Raw genomic sequence first — 21,647 nt, 5'->3', positions numbered from 1 at the left:
TTCCGGCCACCCTGGCTGGGATCTGGGCACAGGCTGGGGTCTGGTGCTCTAGAGAATCGCCGGCTTGTGCTCTGCTCAGCTCTGGGCTCGGCCTCAGACCCGGAAAAGTTCAGGTGCCAACCTCAGACCGAGCCTTTCATTGGCTTCCTCTGCGCCCTCCCCCGCCCCCCTGACCTCTGCCCTTTCTGCCGAGCCGTTTGATTGGCTGTCCTGCGTCCCCCGGGCGCCTCATTGGCCCTTCTCCCTCGCCCCGCATCCCTGCCCCTGCACCGGGCTCCATCTCCCAGCAGAAGGCGCAGCCATGAATCCGTTATTCGGGCCCAACCTCTTCCTCCTACAGCAGGAGCAGCAGGGCCTGGCCGGGCCGCCGGGGGACCCTCTGGGAGCCGACCGCTTCGCGGGGGGTGGGGACGCGTCCCCGTCGCCGCGCGCCCCTCCGGGCCCGGCTGCCTACTCGCCGCCCGGGCCGGGCCCCGCGCCCCCCGCCGCCATGGCCCTCCGCAACGACCTGGGCTCCAACATCAACGTGCTCAAGACCCTGAACCTCCGCTTCCGCTGCTTCCTGGCCAAGGTGCACGAGCTGGAGCGCCGCAACCGGCTGCTGGAGAAGCAGCTGCAGCAGGCGCTGGAGGACGGCAAGCCGGGCCGGCGGGGCCCGGCTCGCCGCGACCAGGCCGTGCAGACCGGCTTCGTCAGCCCCATCCGGCCCCTGGGGCTGCCCCTGGGCGCCCGGCCGGCCGCCGTCTGCACCCCATCGGCGCGGGTGCTGGGCTCGCCCGCGCGCTCGCCCGCCGGACCCCTCGCGCCCGCCGCCGCCTGCCACTCCTCGCCCTCCACCTCCACCTCCGCCGCCTTCTCCTCGTCGGCCCGCTTCATGCCCGGCACCATCTGGTCCTTCTCTCACGCCCGCCGGCTCGGCCCGGGACTGGAGCCCATGCTGGTGCAGGGGCCTGGCCTGTCGTGGGTGCACCCCGACGGGGTGGGCGTCCAGATTGACACCATCACCCCCGAGATCCGCGCCCTCTACAACGTGCTGGCCAAGGTGAAGCGCGAGCGGGACGAGTACAAGCGGAGGTAGGGATGGGGACCGGCCGGCGGGGGCCGGCTTAGGGTCCCGCCACACTCGGGCCAGGGCGAGGTGCGGGGAGGAGGGCAGCTGGCGCCCCCGAATCAGGGAGGACTAACACGGGAGTAAGTTCCCGCTGGGTAAGGAGGAGCTCCGAAGTGGCCAGGTGGCATTGGCTCCCGGAAGACCGGATCCGCAGAGAATGCAGAAGTCAGACCCGTGACAAGAAGGAGACTGGGAGCGGAATACTGTGGGGAATTCATAGATTTCTTCTGACTCCTCTTTCTGGCTCCTCTAGGCTGCAGTGTTTGGAGGAGGGTGTAACTGGGGTTTTGTGAAAGGGACAGGGGTCTGAGAAGCCACGTCTGGGGTACTGCTTATCCCCATCAGTCTCAGCCCTCGGGTGGTTTTGTGATCTAAGCTCCACATACTGATGGAGAGTCAGAGGCAACAGCTTCAACTTGGGAGTCTAATGTGACATTAGAAGGGAGTGGCGAGGGAGGGCTGCCCGGTGCAGTGGGTGATCCTGCCACTGCCCAGAGCTTCCCAAGCAGGGCTGGGAATGGAGGCTGGGTCCCTGCGCTGGTTTAAGGCTCAGGGACAGCAGGGCATTGCTTGGAGTAGGTCAGAAACATGGGGCAAGAAAGAGTCAAGGGAATTCCCTAGGGGAAGGGGAGGGACTGGTAGTTGTGGGGCTCCTGGGAGGTGGGGAGTCTGGAAGTGCAGAGCCAGGGCGGAGGCACCGAGAACAGTCAGCAGAGGAGCGGGGAGGAGGAAGTTGGGAATGTGGACACTCCCTGTGAATGTGCCGCAGCTGGGGGCAGGCTCGGCACCTTCTGAGGATGAAGATTTGGCTTTTTTGCGGGGAACCTGGCAGGGTAGCACAAAAGGCCAGGTGAAGGGATGCCATGCGAGAGCGCTGGCTGTGTGCCAAGTGGCTGCCTTAGAGGGTTGATAAGCACGCTGTTGGGACAGCCCTCGGTAGACTCTGCCTGATGCCAGGCTCAAGGAGGATGACCGACTTTGGTTTGGGGGCCTTCAGCTGGAACCTCCTAAGTAGCTACTCTGACCCCTAGTGGGCAGGCCCGGGAATTATCCTTGCAGCTGAGTCGCGGAGATTTGTCTGGTGGGGATTGGCTGAATGTTCTGGGAAGTTACGGGGGTCCTGAGACAACCTTCAGGCAGAGTCTCGCCGATCACAGATCAGCATGCTTTCTGAGGCTGAGTTTTGTCCTCATACTGGCTTCCTTAGTTGTAGGCCATGTTATGAGTGTCTCTGGGAATCCTGGTTATCCTAAAGTCATCATTCGGATGTCACCCAGCCCCAGCCTGCCCTTGCTGCAGCCCCAGCCCCAGCCAGAGTTCATTAACACAGTGAGCAGTGCAACATGGACAATTCTGGAATACCTCTACAACCACAGGAACAACTGCTGCTCTTAGGGCCATTTTTTTTTTTAAACTGAAAGAGTCTGTCCTTGGTCCAGCTGTCCAGGCAGCAAAGAGTTATTCCTTGGGGACTGATGAGCTCATCACTCTGCAGCAGGCTCCTGTGCAGAGGGCCCCGCACTAGAGCTGTCTGGTACGTGACACTGGCAGTTACTCATCCTTCCCCCCAGATCCCCTGCCCTCATTCTCTTCTCTTTATAGCAACACTGCAGCTCCTGTGTGTAGCCTGCGAGGCCTGGCCATAGCTTGAACACTAAACTGGGAGGGAGCTGAAGCCTCCTGGGTTCTACTTCCCGTTCCCCTTCCTTGTGTGACCTTGGCGGGGGGGGGGGGGGGGGGGGGGGCTCTTTCCTGGCCTCAGTTTTCCTGGACAGGAATGGCCCCTGCTTCCTCACTTTACTCAAGGATACCGTTCATCTGGAAGAGAGGTGGCTGGTAAACACAGAATACACAGAAATGGCTCAAATCCTACGTATTAAGGGAACCTCCTTAGTGAGGACAGATTTGAACGGAGGTCAAAATGAACCTGTTTTCGGAACAGTCTGACTGGAGTGTAAATAGAATTCTAGTGAGCTTCCACGATTTCTTTTTTTTTCTTTTTTTACCCCGTAAGATTTTATTAACCTTAATCCTTACATAACTTCCTTATGTAAGTTTCTGCCTGAATTTGTTGAATTCACTGTCAAACAATGCTTCCCCGCTTCCTGATGCATCCTGTCCAGGGTTAATGTCCCGTTGTCAGTCTTGCCTTCTTCCTCCAGGGACTCGTGGACTCCAGGGGCACGAGGGTACCACGTCCCCAGCCTGTATGTTATAGATGAAGAACACAGGGCCAGGAAAGATGAGGATCTTGTATAAGAAAATACATAAGGGGGAGGACGTGGGCAGCGGGGAGGGGTGGCAGGGAACCAAGAAGGCTACGCTCTGTCTGGGCTGCACGCTGAGCCGGCAGGGTGGGGGCCGGGCTGGCTGCCTTCTCCCTGCCCAACTGGGAGGGGCAGCCTGGGTGATGCAGAAGTTATTCTTAGGAATACTGCAGTGCGGCTGTGAGTGAGGGACAGGAGAGCCAGGCGCGCCTGGAGGGAGGGGCAGGGAACGGTGCGAGGGCGAGATGGGAAAAAGGTGGAGGGCGGGGAAGAAAGGATTGAATCCCGTGTCTACAGAATCCGTTCTCTCGGGTTTCCATTTTCTTTTTTTTTTTTTTTTTTTTTAATTTCTTTATTGATTAAGGTGTCATATATTTGTCCTCATCCCCCCATTCCCATCCCACCCCCCTCCCCATGGATGCCCCAACCCTCTGTTGAACTTAAGCATTGGTTAGGCTCATATGCATGCACACAAGACCCTTGGTTGATCTCTCCCCCCTCCCCCCACCCTCCCCTATCCTCCCTCTGAGGCCCGATAGTCCGATCGATGCCTCCTTGTTTCTGGTTCTGTTCTTGTTCATCAGTCTATGTTGTTCATCATTTCCCCTAGATGAGCGAAATCATGTGTCACTAGAGATATACTTATAAGAATTGAATGTGCGACGAGCAATAATAGTTATGCTGACAGGCAAATGAATCAGTCTGTAGTGAGTTTCTTTCTGGTCCAACAGTTCTTTTGAGACCCAATATCAATGTCCACCAGTTCCTTATGAGTACATGTCGGCACTGACCCCTCAGCTCTGGATGGTGGACAAATGGTGGTAATGCAGGTCCGACTCCCTCTGGTTTGGTCTCGGCCGGATCCAGGGGCACGGCTTCACCCGGATCCAGGGGCCCACGGCCTCACCCGGACCCGGGATCCAGTCTCACTCGGATCTAGGGGCACACAGCCTCGCCCAGACCCAGGATTCAGCTTCATCCGGACCCAGGGGCGCATGGCCTCACCTGGACCCAGGGGCGCGTGGCCTCTCCCAGACCCAGGGTCGCGTGGCCTCACCCGGATCCAGGGGCCCAGGGGCCAGGGCCTCGCCCGGACCCGGGGTCCGGGCTCACCCGGATCCAGGGGCCAGGGCCTCGCCCGGACCCGGGGTCCGGGCTCACCCGGATCCAGGGGCCCAGGGCCTCGCCCGGACCCGGGACCCGGGCTCACCCGGATCCAGGGGCCCAGGGCCTCGCCCGGACCCGGGACCCAGGCTCACCCGGATCCAGGGGCCCAGGGCCTCGCCCGGACCCGGGACCCAGGCTCACCCGGATCCAGGGGCCCAGGGCCTCCCCCGGACCCGGGGCCCAGGCTCACCCGGATCCAGGGGCCCAGGGCCTCGCCCGGACCCGGGGCCCAGGCTCACCCGGATCCAGGGGCCCAGGGCCTCGCCCGGACCCGGGGCCCAGGCTCACCCGGATCCAGGGGCCCAGGGCCTCGCCCGGACCCGGGACCCAGGCTCACCCGGATCCAGGGGCCCAGGGCCTCGCCCGGACCCGGGACCCAGGCTCACCCGGATCCAGGGGCCCAGGGCCTCGCCCGGACCCGGGACCCAGGCTCACCCGGATCCAGGGGCCCAGGGCCTCGCCCGGACCCGGGACCCAGGCTCACCCGGATCCAGGGGCCCAGGGCCTCGCCCGGACCCGGGACCCAGGCTCACCCGGATCCAGGGGCGCACGGCCTCGCCCAGACCCAGGATTCAGCCTCACCCGGACCCAGGGGCGCACGGCCTCGCCCAGACCCAGGATTCAGCCTCACCCGGACCCAGGGGCGCATGGCCTTGTCCTGACCCAGGGGCACATGGCCTCACCCGGACCCGGGGCCCAGCCTCACCCTGACCCAGTTTCCAGCCTCACCCGGACCCAGAGGCGCGCGGCTTCACCCGGTTCCGGGACCCAGCGGGGTTTCATCTTCTTGATCCCAATTCCTGTTGGTCAATTCCCTCTCAGCAATTCCTTCGGCCATTTTCTCAGAGTTCCAGGGCAGCCACCGCAGAACTCGTTGGGCGGCGGGCTCGGCGAAGCTACGGTGTGCCCGGTGCGCGGCGGCGGGCTGGTCCGGGGTGGCTGCGTCGGCCCTTGGGTCTGCAGCGGTGGCCGGTCGCCGAGCGTGCGCACCTGGCCACTTCCGAGGCGTTGAGATTCTTGAAGGACTCGGAGGTCAGCAAGCGCGTAGTCTCCCACCCCATGTCTCCCAGGGGCTCGTCTGTCCGTGCTCGGCAGCGAGTGAAGCCTTCCCCTCAGCCGGAGACCGCTGGGGGAACTGCGCCGAGCACGATCCAGGCCGCCATTGTGTCGCCTGAGCCGTAGTTTTTAAAGTGTGGTCTTTGGGTCACCGGCATCAGCTTCATCCCGCGTACCCCTCTCTTTCATTCTAGTTGTAGAGCATCTGCTCAGTCAGCCCTCCGGTGGTTCTGGATGGTGTCCGCTCTGCTCTCCCGTCGTAGTCTCAAAATTGTTGTGGTAGGCAGCAATCAGGCTTCTGCCCTATGCCTCCTTCTTGGTCCTCCTTTGTATAGTTAAGTCTTGATTGTTGTTGGTGTCACTGGGAGGAATTGTCCTCCAGGCCAATTGGTCGTGCGGACCCTCTGTGTCTATAAAGGAAGAGTTGCTGTGCGGGAGACACGTTTATTTGCCGGGTCTTGGTGCAGCAAGGCTTTGGCGCTCACTGCGTCTGCCTCTTGAATGTGTCCCTTATGGTAGTGGTTGAAATCTGGTGTCATCTCACACCGACCACTAGATGCCTTCGTTTCTGGGTCTCCAATGGAGTGTAGGTCAGCTACTGCCTGTGGCCCCTCAGCATGAATTACAGCATCACTTATATTCGTGACCTGTTTCGGTGTCTTCCCCTTTTGGCTGCCTCCCTATCGCTCAGCTTCCCCAATCTCCCTAGGTGGTCGCTCTTGATACCCCCCTTTGTGGGCTGAGTGCAAAGTCTTGGTGTTGTTAAGCCTTGATTGCTGTTGGTACACTGGGAGGATGTGACCTCCAGTCCAATTGGCTGTGAGGATCAGCTGTGTCTATGCCGGGAGACAGCCCCATTCAACTAGACTTGCAAAATTGTAAAAGCCTCTGTGTTCAGCTTGGATGGGGCGGAGTTACAGGGCGGAGCCTACCGCCTTGGCTTCCCGTCAGCCCCGCCCTATGAGGTTCCTGTGTCTCAGTGTCCCTCCGTACTCCCAGCAAACACCTCTGAGAGAAAAGCGCCCTGGAGTTTCGCGTGCTGCCAAACAGTCTAGTCTCTCCCCCAATGAATCTGGATTCCCAGATTCTCGCCCAGAACTGGGTTTCCGTGTAGTCAGAATTGGGGCTCACCGCAGTCTGGCGCTTTTGTCTCCTTCCCTCCAGGGCGACTCAGCGGCACAGTCAGCAGCTCGGGTTTCCATTTTCTCACTGTCCTCTTGGCTACTCCCTAACCACGTTTCTGACTCTGAAGTTTCTCTCGGTGCAGTTCCCCTCCTTTCTCAGGCTGGAAGGATCTTCCCAGAATGTGGCAAGGCCCTGGCCGGTTTGGCTCAGTGGACAGAGTATCGGCCTGAGGACTGAAGGGTCCCGGGTTCAATTCCGGTCCAGGGCAGAGGCCTGGGTTGTGGGCTCCATCCCCAGTGGGGGGCGTGCAGGAGGCAGCCGATCATTGGTGCGGATACAGCTGCAAGAGCAAGTGCATGTTTCCCTCTCATCATTGATGCTTCTCTCTCTCTCTCCCTCTCCCTTCCTCTTTGAACCCAATAAAGCTATATTAAAGAATGTGGCGAGAAGGGACAGGCTATATGAGTGGGGCCGGAGAAGTCCCGCTATCCCAGCCAGCCTTGTGGGGTGCGGTGTTGCCCCACCGCTAGCCTTCCATCTCAGTGATGTAACGGACCAGGCGCTGGCTTACCTGGGACCACCCTGTGTGAGAAGCCTGGTCCTGGGCGGGACCCTGCCTGTGGCGAGAGTGTTTGCTCGCCTGCTGGTGGTCTTAGTCTCCGAATCCTGCGTCCCAGGAGATGCCACCTCTGGCTCTCACCCACTAATTCACCAGACACTTTTTCATACCCCAGGTTCCCTTCCCTCTGGGTTTGGGTGCTTAGTAGCCCCGCCTCCTGCTTGCCACTGTCACCTCCCTCCAGCTCACTTAGCGGGGATCGGTGGGCAGTTTCTCGGGCATGCGGGGGTGGACTGAGTGTCTCCTCCCAGCTCTTGAGCATCTCTGTTGACGCGGTGTGTGTCCTGCAGCTGCTTTTACAGGGTTAAATGGCCCCGTGCGAGGCAGGGCAGCAGGCTAGAGGAGCTCTGTTCTGGTGCAGGCAGGAGGCGGGAGACCGGATCTGTGCCGCTGAAGGTGGGAGACTGGGCCGGGTGGGCCTGTGGTCTGGTGTGGGCAGGACGTGGGGGATGAGGCCAGCGGACAGCTGGTTGGGCCGGGGCCTGAATGGGACGGGCATGTGAAGGACCAGAGCAACTGCAGTTGCTCTTAGATGTCCTCCCTGGTGTGTGGCCTGGAGGTGCCGGGAAGGCAGCTGGTGCGCTCGGCACTGGCCAGGAAGCGTGGAGCCGCCCGGCAGCTGCAGCTGGCCACCGCCCGGCCTGCCAGGCATTCCTGCCCACGGCTCCTCCTCATCTAGGGAACCAGACCCAGGGGCCGGGGCCTGAGCCAGACACGTGGGGAGCAGGGAGCTAGGGACCGGGAGGGACGCCGCCCCTATGCTCCTGCCTTCTTCCCTGTCTGCCAGGTGGGAAGAGGAGTACACGGTGCGGATCCAGCTGCAAGAGCGAGTGCACGAGCTCCAGGAGGTGAGGGCGCCCCACCGCCTGGGCTTCCCTCAGTCCTCCCCGTGCCCCTCGGTCCTGGAGCCGGCTCCTTTCCCTCCTTCCTTGTCTTGACCTTCCTCCCACACTGGCAGCGCCACTGACGCCAGGGTTTTCTCTTGGCTCAGGAAGCCCAGGAGGCTGACGCCTGCCAGGAGGAGCTGGCGATGAAGGTGCAGCAGTTGAAGGCTGAGCTAGTGGTCTTCAAAGGGCTTATGAGCAACGTGAGTGCAGCCAGCGCCCCCCTCACACTCTTCCCCGATGGGCTTATCACCAGGCTGTCCAACCAGGCCAGCAGCCCTGCTAGGTGTGGCCTGTTGATTTCCGGTCCACACCCCCCCCCCCCGCACCCCCCTCTCCCCCAATTTGCTCTGCTTCCGTTTTTTCCTTTGCCACCCAGTGCTGCGGGGGGAAAAGAAGGAACACAGCCCCCGTGTTGGGGAGGCAGCACGCCTCCATCACCAGAGCTCGTTCAGCAGGAAGTTAAGGGCACGGCCCCAGCCCTGCCCCTCGCCAGCGGTGTGGCCGCCCTGCCTCCCTCCTCACGGGGAGGGGAGACAAAGGCGGGTACTTGGCCGGATGAGGATGAGGATCATAACGCTGAGGAAGGGGCTAGCACCGTGGTCAGCAAACTGCGGCTCGGGAGCCACATGCGGCTCTTTGGCCCCTTGAGTGTGGCTCTTCCACAAAATACCGCGGCCTGGGCGAGTCTATTTTGAAGAAGTGGCGTTAGAGGAAGTTTAAGTTTAAAAAACTTGGCTCTCAAAAGCAATTTCAATCGTTGTACTGTTGAGATTTGGCTCTGTTGGCTAAGGAGTTTGCCGACCACTGGGCTAGCACATACTTGGCGCTAAATGAGTGTTAGCGGTTGTTAGCCTTATTGCACTGGCTCTCCACTCTCCTAGCGCCCAGTAGTCTCCCCTTCTCTCGGAACGTAAGTGCCAAGGGGGACCCCCCACGTGTCCCAGGCTCTGGGCCACGCCCTCCAGGGGCTCCCCATCTGGCAGGGAGCCAGTCGCTCGAGAAGTCAGCGCCTGGGCCGAGTGCTGTGCGGAGGGCACCCAGAGGGACGCGAGCTGCTGGAGGTGTTGGCGACGGCTTCGTGGGGGAGGCGGTGGTGACGTGTGACCAGAAGGACGAGGAGGATCTTGCCAGGGCCCTTTGGCCCTTGTGTGGCGGGCGGGTTGCCTCCTCACTGTTCCCCGTGTCCCCCGCACAGAACCTGACGGAGCTGGACACGAAGATCCAGGAGAAGGCCATGAAGGTGGACATGGACATCTGCCGCCGCATCGACATCACCGCCAAGCTCTGCGACGTGGCTCAGCAGCGCAACTGCGAGGACATGATCCAGATGTTCCAGGTGAGGGCCCCGCCCACCCCTCCGTGCCCACCTGAGGGCCTCGGGGAGGGTTGGGCAGGCGAAGAGCCTTCCCTCCTGGCTGCCCATCCTCCTTCTGGGGGGCCGCACCCTGGCACCCAGGGGCCCCCGGGGACTAGCTGGGCGGCCAGGAGCAGCCTCTGAAGGGAGGTTTGGACGCTGTCTCTAACCCATCTCTCCCCCTCTCTCCTCTGTCTGCTTCCTCTCCTCTCTCTTCCTCTCATCTTCTCTGGCTCTCTCCACAGAAGAAACTGGTTAGTTTTGCTCTCACGCAGCTTATTAATGTCCCAGTCCCTGTTTCTAAACCACCCAGGCCTTGGCCATCGGTCCTGACCTGCTGGGCTCTTCAGCGCAGACTCCTCCCCCGTCCAGTTTCCTTGCTCTCTCCCCCTTTTCTCTCTTCCTCTCCGCTTCCTTTCTCTCTCTCCCTTCTTCCGGCTTCCAGATCTGGATATGCGGCTTAGGTCCTCCTTTGTGAACACTGTATCCTCCTCCTTGCAACCTGAAACTTGCTTTTTTTGTTCAGCCATTTCATTAGAAAGACCTTTTTTTTTTTTTAGGAAAAAAAATCCTCATTAGCCATTGTGCACATCCTAACGTGGTCACAACAAGCCATGTCTCCCTCACCTCACCGCTGTTTCCCTGTTTCTTCTGTTTCTCCCTCGGTCTGCAGCCCTGTGTCCGTCTGTCTGTGTGCCTGTCCCTTGGTGACTGGTGTTGTGTTCCTGTCATTGTAACTGTGTCTTCTCTCTCTGTCCCCCCCCCCCCCCCCCCGCTGGTTCCCGCTTCTCCTCCCGCCGCCCTTTCTCCTCACGCACCCGGCCTCGGCTCTGTAGTCTCTGCACTTGTCTCCCATTAAGGTCCCATCCATGGGGGGGCGGAAGCGGGAGCGCAAGGCTGCCACCGAGGAGGACCCCTCCCTGTCGGAGAGTGACGGTCCCCGCCAGCCCGATGGGGATGAGGAGGAGAGCACAGCCCTCAGCATCAACGAGGAGATGCAGCGCATGCTCAACCAGCTGTGAGTCCCGCAGGCCCCCCGCCCCGCGGCCCGAGGCCGGGGCCCCCCCTGACACGGGCTCCCTGTCTCTAGGAGGGAGTATGATTTTGAGGACGACTGTGACAGCCTGACTTGGGAGGAGACTGAGGAGACCCTGCTGCTCTGGGAGGATTTCTCAGGCTATGCCATGGCAGCGGCAGAGGCCCAGGGAGAGGTAACGCCCCTCCCGGCCCTGGGGCCCCCACTTCCGCCCCTCCAGCTCACTGCCATCTCCCCTCCCGCCCTGCCTTCCTCCTCCCCTCGCTCTGCTTTCCCTCTGTGGCCATCATCCTTCACCTGCTTCTCCCCTTCTTCTTCACCCTTCTTTTTTGACGACGGTCGGTTTCCTTTAACCTGCTTTTCTCTCTCCCCCTCCTTGGCCCTGTGAAATGAACCACCCCCCCTCCCATCCCTTCCCTTGGCCCCTCCCCCACCCTTGCTTCCCTTTCTACTCCAGCAACAGGAAGACAGTTTGGAGAAGGTGATTAAAGATACCGAGTCCCTGTTCAAGACCCGGGAGAAAGAGTATCAGGAAACCATTGACCAGATAGAGGTGAGGATGCGAGTGGAGGGTCCTCGTGGGTGTGGGCGGGGCTGCAGGTCGTGTGGTCCCATCCTGCGAACCCCAGACGCCAGGCCTCCCTTTCCTTTGGGGAGAGGTGTGAGCGCCCAGCTGTTGTACCTCTGGTGGGTTAAGACCTCAGGAGGGAGGCAGACAGATGGGTTCAAGTCTCAGCTCTCTCACTTGCTACTACTCTAACTTGCAACAGGCTCCTTAGTCTCTCTAAGCCTGTTTCTTTATTTGTAAAATAGGAATCTTAATAATACCCCCTCAGAGGGTTGCTTGAAGATGGAATGCTGTGGAGTGAGGGCAGTGTCTGTCAGCTAGTAAGCATGCCTGTGGAGTTAGGATCAGTCAGTGGAACCCACTCAGGTGGCCTTGACTTGGCCGCATCTTCAGCTCAGCCTGTGAGCTAATGGAGGGAGCTCTGTTCGTCCTCCCCGGCCTTGAGGAACCTTCTAGAGGTGGCAGGTGGAGGGGCCCCAGGAAGAATTTGGGGCTCCCGGATGGAGGGGGTGGCGGGGAGTGGAGGCTGAGGTGATGCCGGTGAGCCCTCCTGCCCTGGCCGAGGGGTCCTTTCCTGAGGACTCTGACTTGGGGAGGAGGCCGCAGACTCCGTAATTCTCCGCCTCCTCGAGCCCGTGTGGCATGTTTATGCTCTTATGACCTCACGCCAGTGGTCCTGCTCCTCTAAGCGAAACCTCTTTTGTTTTTTGCCCAGGCAGACAAGTGCTAAGTGTTCGTGGTTTCTTTTTAAGCCTCACGTGATGACTTGAGAGAGAGAAGGGGGGAGAGAGACCCACATGGATGTGAGAGAGAGACATCGATCGGTTGCCCCTCGTATGCATCCTGACCAGCGTTCTAATTCACACCCTGGGTCTGTGCTCTGACTGGGATTAGACCCGCGGCCCCGGGTGCACAGAACGGCACTACAGCCACCTGAGCCCGCCGGGCAGTGCTCCGTGCCACAGGCACAGCTGGGTTCATGCTGCCAGCTGAGGGAGGAGGGGGAGGACTGCCCTTCACGTTCCCATTCACACCGCTCACTGCCTCCTCCTCCTCCTCGGCCCGACTCCCTCCCCTGCTCCTTCCTCCCTCTCACTGCACCTGCACCAGCAGGGGCCTCGGAGCAGTGGTCCGGGCTGCATCCTGCCTGCTCCTCCCCCTGGACCGGAGGGGCTTAGTTTACAGCCTGATGTGAAAAGAAAGAAAAGAAAATCCTAAGTGGAAACATGCTTTTGAAGATGTTCTCGAGTCACCGATTCCTCGATTCCTCCGCTCTCCCAGTGGGGTGCCCTCAGGGATGTCAGCAGAGCCCACTCGGTGGCTTTGTTTGCAGTGTGGCTCCTGGTGATCCCTCTGGGCCACCCCGGGTCCCTTTATCTTTGTGACCTTTGATCTCTCAGGGCCAGTGAGATGGAGGCATGTCCCATTATTGGATGGTCAAGCCGAGGCCCAGGGTGGAGGGTGGGAAAGAATTCTTGCTCCCTCACCTCCTTTCTTCTCTCCATGTGCTCTCAGCCTTAGCCCACCCCTCCGCTTACCCAGGAGTCTCAGCGTGGGCTGTTGTGGATTCCTCCTAAACTGTGCGCATCTCTGCTTGAATTGTGTGAATCCAGGGCGGGGGGGGGGGGGGGGAGCAGACAAACATGTAGAGACAACAGGTGGCAGTCCTGGCCTTGTATTGTGATAGAATCTATGTTGGTGATAGAATATACAGGTGGGCCAAAGTAGGTCTACAGTTGTGAGCACGAGAAACAGTTTAGTCTTGTGTGGTTATTTACTTACTGTGTTCCTTCCGTACGAACGTCTGTAAACCTGCTTTCGCCCGCACCCTGAAAGGAGCGGGTGGACCAGATCCCTCCCTGGCTGGCGCAGTCAGCACGGCCTGCTCCTCTGGCTCGCTGTTGCGGGACCCCAGCCGGAACCCCAGCTCTGGAACCAGCCACACCCACCCAGGCCACCCTCTCATCCAGGTCCCTGTCCTGACCATCTGTTGCGTCTGCCCTGTGACCCGCTTACTTCTTCCTCGAGTTCCCGTCCTCCGTGCCGCTCAGATTAGTTAGGGGTGGTTTCCTCTGCCCAGTTCAGATCATTCAGGCTGCTTTCCTTCCCTTTCCCTTTGCTCTCAGGCAGTCAAGCAAGTGACCTCCAGGCAGTTTCTTTCTGCCTTGCTTCTGGCCCTGCCCTTCGTACCCCAAACAAAGAGAGGCAGCTGATTGTCCCTGGCCCAGATCTCTCACGCCTCTGCACCACCTCTCCTGGCGCAGAATCGGGCTCTGGGAGGGAGGCCGTATTTCCTGGACTGGGGGCCCCATGTTTTTTCCACATGTAACATTTCTGACATTGGGATACATTTTATACCAGTAGGACATTCAGTATTGGCAGCAGGTCTTGCTGTTAGTCTCTGAAATGGCTTACAAGTGAGAAAATAGTGTAAAAATGGCCCTGGCTGGTGGCTCAGTTGGTTAGAGCCATGTCCCAATACCCCAAGGTTGCAGGTTTGATCCCTGGTCAGGGCACATACAGGAATCAACCAATGAATGCATAAATAAGAAAACAACTGGATCTCTCTCTCTCTCTCTCTCTCTCAGATCAATAAGTAAAATAAAATAAAAATATCAGGTGAGGATAAAAATAAATAGAAAATAATGAGAAAATGGATGGTAAGAGAATTGAACCCTTTTCACCAGTGCGCACAGGTGTCCTCCTCTATGCATGAGTCTTGTAGCTACGTCACAGTTAATTCATTTCCCATCCAGGTCCCGGCCGTGCACCTGTGGAGCTGAGTAAGGCCTGTGGCCGGCCCTTACAGGAGTTCCCGATTTAGTGAGGGGCACACACAGGTTGTGGGGAGTGAGGATGAGCCAGGCCATGCAGGAGCCCCAGGCAGAGAGTAAGGCCATCCACAGAGAGTCCCCCCCCCCCCCCCCAACTCCCCTCCTCTCCCTCCTGCTGGGTGAACATTCCTTTCCTCATGGCTCCCGCCAGTCTGGAAAGACTGCAGGCCTGGGCAGATGCCTTTGCATTCCTCTGTAGGCAAAGACTGCCTGGAAAACTAGAAGGAATGACAGCATATTGAGTGCCTTCCGCCTTGTTCAAATTTATTTTCATTTTATTTTTAAAAAATATATTGATTTCAGAGACGGGGGGGAGAGAGAGAGAGAGAGAGAGAGAGAGAGAGAGAGAGAGAGAGAGAATCATCAGTGATGAGGAAGAATCATTGATCGGCTGCCTCTTGCACGCCCCCCACCAGGGATTGAGCCCGCAACCCGGGCATGTGCCCTGACCGGGAATGGAACCGTGACCTCCTGGTTCATAGGTCAGTGCTCAACCACTGAGCCATGCTGGCTGGGCCTGATTTATTTTATTTTTAAAAATATTTTTATTGATTTCAGAGAGGAAGGAAGAGGGAGAGAGAGATAGAATCATCAGTGATGAGAGAGAATCATTGATCTGCTGTCTCCCTCAAGTCCCCTACTGGGGATCGAGCCCACAAACCCGGGCATGTGCCCTTGACCGGAATCGAACCTGGGACCTTTCAGTTTGCAGGCCTACGCTTTATCCACTGAGCCAAACCGGCCAGGGCTGATTTATCCTGGACCCCCTGCCCCCTGGTGCTCTTGGCGCATTTGCCTCCTGGGGGTTGGGAGCAGGGTCACTGCTGACCTGACGGCCCTGCCCTGCCCCTGCCACAGCTGGAGCTCGCCACGGCCAAGAACGACATGAACCGGCACCTGCACGAGTACATGGAGATGTGCAGCATGAAGCGGGGCCTGGACGTGCAGATGGAGACCTGCCGCCGGCTCATCACCCAGTCTGGGGACCGGTAAGGGCCTCCCCCGGAGCGGAGGGCGCTGCCCACCTTCCTTCACGCTTCCTCCAAGGGCGCATGCAGGGAGGACGCGGTGGACCAGAGCCACTTGGCAGGCAAGCCCTGAAGCCCCTCCGCAGTGACGGTCACCTCCGGCTGTGGGCTCTCAGCGGAGGTCACAGTGGGATGTCCATTCGTGGCCGGGCAGCTGAGGCCTCCCAGTGCCACCCACTCTGATGGTTCCCTGGTGAGAGGCAGCTAAAAACTGACCAGGAACAGAAGGGGTGTGAGGTAGATGTTGACCAAGAGTCAAGGCCATCATTTGTGCTTTGGCCATGTAAGTAACATCGCAACAAAAAAGAAAAAAAAAGTCACAAAAGTTCTACAAACAGGAAGCAGAGGCCACCCAGTCAGTGTACTCGGCCCAGGCGGCATCTCTTACTTCAAACATTCCTGAACCCCGAGCCTCCCCAAGTCCTCAAGATAAAGAAGGGGCGGCTCCCCCATCGGTCTCCCCACTCCCTTGCCCGGCCCCCACCCTTTCTCCCTCTCTCCGTGGTCCTCCTGCCCTGGCCCTAGAAAGAGGCCGGGGTGGGGGTGGGGGGAGGGTCCTGCCTGCCCCAAGGTGACAACTGGTGTTTTTTTTCTAGAAAGTCTCCTGCTTTCACTGCGGTCCCGCCTAGCGACCCGCCGCCACCGCCTAGCGAGACTGAGGACTCCGATCGAGAGGTCTCATCTGATAGCTCCCTGAGATAGGGACCTGCCTCTGGTCCCACCCTGATGGGAAGGCACCTCGCACCTCCTCGCAGAGTCGGGGTTCGCAGAGGGGAACTGCATTTGTCCCGCTGCACCAAGCCTGGCCCCGGACAGGGCCGCCCCTCCCTCGGGCTTCCTCCCTTGGTCCGCGGCCTCTCCAGGTTCTAGGGTGTCTGGAGCAAGGCTTGGCCTGCCCTTCCCAGGCGACTCCTGCCACAGCGGGCGCCCTCCTGACCTCATGCGTAGGTGTCTGCTCCTCCCCATCTTTAAAATGCTGCCAGTGCGACTGTGGCCCCGCAACTTCTCCACTGAATAAGGAATGTGATAGATCCCCCTACCCCGCGGCCCAGCGCCAGCTCACGTCTGATTCTGTCCTGGTGCTCACTGGCCCAGGCACCGGTACGAGTGGGTCAGGCTGGACGCCCCGGCATGTGCAACACTGGCAGTGGGAGAGGGGTCTCTCCGTGTGGCAGGTGAGGAAGTGGGGCTGTTGTCCAAGTGCTCCGGTCCCCTGCCTGTGGACAGTAGGGATGTGGCATGACCCCTCCCTCATGGCAATGCCATATTGAAGGGGTCTCTGTGCCCCTTCTGGGTCTGACTGGGCGCGGTATCGCGGAGATTGGAAGCTCTTGTCTCCGTCACTGAGTGACAAAAAGGCGAAGCTATACGTGTGTGCGCACAGGTGTGTGCATGTGCTCAGGGTCTCGGTGTCAAGGATCAGCGCAAGATGTGCCTCCTCCGTGTCTGTCACACAGAGACCAGCAGGCCGAGGGAGACGTCTGAACTTGGAAAACCTTGGAGAAATTGGGATACGGGATTGAGACCTTAGCATAACTGCCGGGGAGCTGTGTGAGCTGACATGTGAATGGAATCTTTAAGAATGAAACTGGAGAGTATTTATTGGATGCCTTGTGTCACTGATTGAATCCCTTTTCGGCGGTAGCTGCACAATCCTGCGAGGTATGTGATGTGCTGGTTCAGTGGTCGGCAAACTCAGTCAACAGAGCCAAATATCAACAGTACGACGATTGAAATTTCTTTTGAGAGCTGAAAACCGACTTCTGCGCATGGGCCACGAAGTTTCAGTCGCACTGTATGTCCACGCCCGCAAGTGATATTTTGTGGAAGAGCCACACTCAAGGGGCCAAAGAGCCGCATGTGGCTCGTGAGCCGCGGTTTGCCGACCACTGTGCTTGTTTCATCTCCATTTCCTCAACAGGTGCAGAGAGGCACCTGATGGCTATTAAGTTCTAAGTAACTTGCCCTAAGTAAGCCTCACGTGGCAAAACCAGGGTCTCCACCCAGGTGCAGGCACTGTGCCTCACCCATACTCCCCCTCACTTCCTAGATTTAGTCAAGGGTCCTTACTGTGTATCAGGTGAGGTTCTAACTTATACAGCCCTGATGGGGCTAGAGTGTGGCGAGGAAAAGTCTGGTCCTCTGCAGTGGCGGTGCTGGAGCCTTGGAGGGGAAACAGCCAGAGAACAGATGCCTTTCCCAGTGTCACCTGGGCACACACGGTAAGGGATGCTTCCGGTCATGCCGGCTCTCAATCTACACAGAGGCTATGCCTGGTTGGGGTGAGCAAGGCCCTTTGTTACTCTCAACAAGAGCTGTTTCACCTTGGTACCAGCCCAGTTTCCTTCCCCTTTACCCCAGACCCTGAAATAAGATAAATGTGCAAGAGTTGGCTGGGTACAGTGAACTTTATTGATGGTGCACGACAAAGTAGGGCTCCCTACGCCCCTCCCCTTCTTCAGGGGGTCTGGGATGGAAACGGTGGTCAGGAGATTCTCAGTGTGTCGGGGGACTGATCTGGGGCAAGGACTCCCCAGCAGCGGAGGGCCTCTCTTCCTCTTGCTGGGGCTGCTGGTCCAGGGGGCTCTTACTCCTTGGAGGCCATGTGGACCATGAGGTCCACCACCCTGTTGCTGTAGCCAAATTCATTGTCATACCTGGAAGGGATGAGGGTGAGGTGTTATTTTTCTGAGCCAGCCACTAGAGGGCGCCAGACCCATAATCCTCCCAACCCCAGCCACATACCAGGAAACGAGCTTGACAAAGTGGTCATTGAGGGCAATGCCAGCCCCAGCATCAAACGTGGAGGAGTGGGTGTCGCTGTTAAAGTCGCAGGAGACAACCTGAGGAAAGAAGGGCAAGTATGGGAACCCGGTCTTGGTCAGCAGGGCTGCGGACACCAAGCTCCCTGCCCTCTCAGTACCTGGTCCTCAGTGTAGCCCAGGATGCCCTTGAGGGGGCCCTCTGCCGCCTGCTTCACCACCTTCTTGATATCGTCGTATTTGGCCTAAACAAGGTAAAAAACGGTAGTTATTCAGGTTCCAGCACTGCCACCATTCTAACTGAAACCAGCCCAACGCTGCCCCACCCCCACTCACAGCTTTCTCCAGGCGGCAGGTCAGGTCCACAACCGACACGTTGGGGGTGGGCACACGGAAGGCCATGCCAGTGAGCTTCCTGTAGACACAGGGAAGTGGGGTCAGTACCGGCTCCTGGTTCCCCCAGACTCCAAGTCCAGAAAAGCAGCAAAAAGCCTCACCCATTCAGCTCAGGGATGACCTTGCCCACAGCCTTGGCAGCGCCGGTAGAAGCAGGGATGATGTTCTGGGCAGCCCCGCGGCCGTCACGCCACAGCTTCCCAGAGGGGCCGTCCACGGTCTTCTGGGTGGCGGTGATGGCATGGACTGTGGTCTGCAAACATGGAGGACAGCGTGAGGGCCCTGCATGGTGCTCCCCACCCACCCTCCAGCCTCCCTCCTCAACTTTAGGAGAAATAAAGGGATACAGCCACCCCAGCTAACGCTCAGGCACCCCAATTCTCCTCAGCCCCGCCCCTCCCCTCCCAGCAGCCCAGGCTACGTTGTAGGAGGAAGAAGGAACCAATCCTGGGTGAGAAATGAATGTGCCGAAGTCCCTTCCCCCATCTTACCATGAGTCCCTCCACGATGCCAAAGTTGTCATGGATGACCTTGGCCAGGGGGGCCAAGCAGTTGGTGGTGCAGGAGGCATTGCTGACAATCTTGAGGGAGTTGTCATACTTGTCATGGTTCACCCCCATCACAAACATGGGGGCATCCGCAGAAGGGGCAGAGATGATGACCCGCTTGGCTCCGCCCTTCAAGTGAGCCTGCAGCAGAGGCGGCGTTACAGACCCCACGCTTTACCTTTCTCAGTCTAAGGCAGCTTCCCCCCAACCCCCATCTTCTTAGTATATCAACTCCACCTGTAGCCTCCCTGCCACTCACCCCAGCCTTCTCCATGGTGGTGAAGACACCGGTGGACTCCACAACGTACTCAGCACCAGCATCACCCCATTTGATGTTGGCGGGATCTCGCCTACAAGGGCAGACAGGACAAAGTTCAGGGACATGCGTACCAGGTACCCAAGGTGGTCACCCCATCCTAGCACCTCCCCCAAAGCAAATTTATTCCTGTTCTTCCACACTTACTCCTGGAAGATGGAGATGGACTTTCCGTTGATGACAAGCTTCCCGTTCTCAGCCTTGACGGTGCCCTTGAACTTGCCATGAGTAGAATCATACTGGAACATGTAGACCTGGAGGGGCAAGCCAAGGCTTCAAGGGGCTGCACAGCCATCAGCCTCTGCTTCCCACACCAGCCGTGTACAGACAACACTCACCATGTAGTTGAGGTCAATGAAGGGGTCATTGATGGCGACAATATCCACTTTGCCAGAGTTAAAAGCAGCCCTGGTGACCAGGCGCCCAATGCGGCCAAATCTGAGGGATAGAAGAGGTGAGAAGGCAAGGAGGGAGTTGAGAATTCTCCTGTGTGTAAGTAGTAGCCCGTGGCCCACCTACGCTATTTCAAAAGCAAGATAGTGAGTCCTTTCCTGCCACCAGAAAGCCCCAATAGGTCCAATTTATCTTCCTCCAGCCACCCTGACTCAGCAGCATGGCCACAAAGTAAAGGCTTCTATCTTGTCCAAGAGGTGATTAGGCCACAGAACTAGCCCAACCCCTAGTCCTCTGAAATAAATTTTTTAGAATGTTCAGAGTATCTTTAATTTCTCTTTCTCTTTATTGTTTAAAGTATTACAAATGTCCTCCCCCATTGACCCCCCCTCCCCCGGCAATGAAATGTTGCAAGCAACAGTGCAGGGCACTCCTACTGCCACCCGCAGTCTGGCACGTGGCATTCATCACCCCCACTCTCTGCCCTGGCAATGCTCGCTCCTATCTTGTCCAGCTTCAGGCCACACCCCTACGGAGCAAAGACCTGTACACTCAGCATCACCAAGCTCAAAGGGCAAGAGTAAAGGTCGGAAGTTAACTGGATGGGGGGAGGCCCACCTCTTCTCTAAGCTCCTCCTACAAAAGGGATGAGCTGTTTCCAATTCCTAAGAACCAGGTTCTAGTTGCTAAACTACCTATCCTTCCTAGCTCTTGCCGAAATCAGGCAGTAGGGGCAACAGATGTGTACATGCGGGGAAGGAGGTGGGACAGCAGCAGCCAGGCCCCCAGCTGCAGAAAGGTCAGGTGCTATATTTAACCCCAGATTGGGGTAGTCAGGATCTGGTTTCCGGAAGATGGAATGGGGAGAAGGGCAGGGTTCCCAAGGCTCTCAAGACACCCAATCCTCCCAGTGACCTTTACAGCCTGGTCTTGAGGGTTGTGTGCGCTCCAGGCACGGGTGAAGGGAGTTTGGAGGGGAGCTGGTGTGGAGAGGGGCTGCTGCTCACAAGGAGCCATTTTATGGTGGAAAATTTCTAACTACCATGACTCAGCTGCCCTAGCATGGCTCTAGGCCACAGCTACCACACCTCCCCCGAAAATGAGGAAAAGGGACACAAAAGGCCCCCAAACCACGTTTCTGACTCGTCAGAGAATGAGCCAGGCAAAGCATCCTCTCCCAGGGGACTTCTGCGGGCAGGTTAAGGGTGAATGTGGTCCGAGTTCCGAGGTCCAGCTCTTTGGAGAGCAGCACGGGAAAGCCTGGCCTCATCAGGTTTACCGGATAAAGGCGGCTCCACCCCACTGAGGCAGGAGGGTTAGTCATAGTCAGGGAAGGAGGAAGACTGGAGGTAAGGGAGGTTTCCTAACGGCGATTCATTCATTTCCTTCCCGGTTGCAACATGGCGGCGAGGTTACCGCAGAGGAGCCCGCCCAGCTGCGAGTGCCTCCTGCATCCCCGCCGTGCGGCCAGGTGGGGCCAAGGAGGGGGGAGGGGGCTTCCTCCCAGCACGTGACCCCACAGGGCGCGAAAGAAGAGAAAGAAACCCCCGCTACGGGGAATGGTCCAAAGCCTAGAACTGAGGGCTCTCCTGCTCATCTGGGGCGAAGGCTCCGGGCGGTTTGTCCCCGCAGGGGCGGAGGTGCAACCCATGGAAGTGGGGGACAGAGGCCCTCTGAGGTCCGAGCCCTGACCTTGAGTTCTCCTTGGGGGTGGGGGGGCCCGACCATCCCCCACGGCCCCCAGCGCTTGCAGAGGCTCAGGCAGGGCAAGACCTGCTGACCCCTAACTCACCCGTTCACTCCGACCTTCACCATCGTGTCTCAGGGTTGTGGCTGCTGGAAGGAGGGTGAGCATCAGGGCGCGGGCGAGAGCGGTTCCCTCCTCCCGTCTCCCCCTCCCCCTCCCCGAGCCACCATCCTCTCCCTGCGCCTCCGCACGTCCCCCTCCGCCATCGCACTGTGGCGCGCACCCCGAGCCGCCCGCACCCCGCCGCTGCACCCCGGCCCGCGCGCGGCCCCTTTGGAATGTCCCCAGCTCCTGGCGGCGCCCGCCTGCTCTTTACCTGGCACAGCGCGGGAGGAGAGGCTGTCTGACGAACAGGAGGAGCAGAGAGCGCTTGGGGGAGGCTGCAGCCGCAATTTATAGAAACCAGGCGTGGCGGGGGCGGGGGTGACGCGAG

At 58.9% G+C, this 21,647-nt stretch overlaps 2 protein-coding genes across 5 annotated transcripts; one reads left to right on the top strand and one right to left on the bottom strand.

Moving 5' to 3' along the window:
• Window positions 1-264: 264 nt before the first annotated feature.
• IFFO1 (intermediate filament family orphan 1) lies at window positions 265-17,275 on the top strand. Of its 2 annotated transcripts, none has more exons than XM_079775566.1 (9): window positions 265-1,074; window positions 8,133-8,193; window positions 8,337-8,432; window positions 9,428-9,568; window positions 10,447-10,604; window positions 10,677-10,797; window positions 11,080-11,175; window positions 14,883-15,013; window positions 15,649-17,275. In XM_079775566.1, the coding sequence occupies exons 1-9, from the start codon at window positions 302-304 to the stop codon at window positions 15,752-15,754; spliced, it is 1,683 nt and encodes a 560-aa protein (XP_079631692.1). In that variant the 5' UTR covers window positions 265-301; the 3' UTR covers window positions 15,755-17,275. The 2 variants fall into 2 exon arrangements, with proteins under 2 accessions (XP_079631692.1, XP_079631691.1); XM_079775565.1 differs by having other exon boundaries at window positions 276-1,074; window positions 10,423-10,604.
• Window positions 17,276-17,437: 162 nt separating this feature from the next.
• On the bottom strand, window positions 17,438-21,612 carry GAPDH (glyceraldehyde-3-phosphate dehydrogenase). 3 transcript variants are annotated; one of them, XM_079775567.1, is made up of 11 exons: window positions 21,520-21,612; window positions 21,260-21,303; window positions 19,413-19,512; window positions 19,222-19,328; window positions 19,018-19,108; window positions 18,702-18,899; window positions 18,312-18,463; window positions 18,151-18,229; window positions 17,976-18,059; window positions 17,798-17,895; window positions 17,438-17,709 (listed from the first exon to the last, which is right to left on the bottom strand). In XM_079775567.1, exons 2-11 carry the CDS (start codon window positions 21,280-21,282, stop codon window positions 17,640-17,642), a joined length of 1,002 nt encoding a protein of 333 aa, XP_079631693.1. In that variant the 5' UTR covers window positions 21,283-21,303; window positions 21,520-21,612; the 3' UTR covers window positions 17,438-17,639. The 3 variants fall into 3 exon arrangements, with proteins under 3 accessions (XP_079631693.1, XP_079631695.1, XP_079631694.1); XM_079775569.1 differs by having other exon boundaries at window positions 21,260-21,300; window positions 21,531-21,612; XM_079775568.1 differs by having other exon boundaries at window positions 21,531-21,607.
• Window positions 21,613-21,647: the final 35 nt, after the last annotated feature.

Source organism: Cnephaeus nilssonii (genome assembly GCF_951640355.1).
Source record: "Cnephaeus nilssonii genome assembly, chromosome: 6".
Classification (NCBI taxonomy): domain Eukaryota; kingdom Metazoa; phylum Chordata; class Mammalia; order Chiroptera; family Vespertilionidae; genus Cnephaeus; species Cnephaeus nilssonii.
This window is presented reverse-complemented; position numbering and strand designations above follow the sequence as displayed.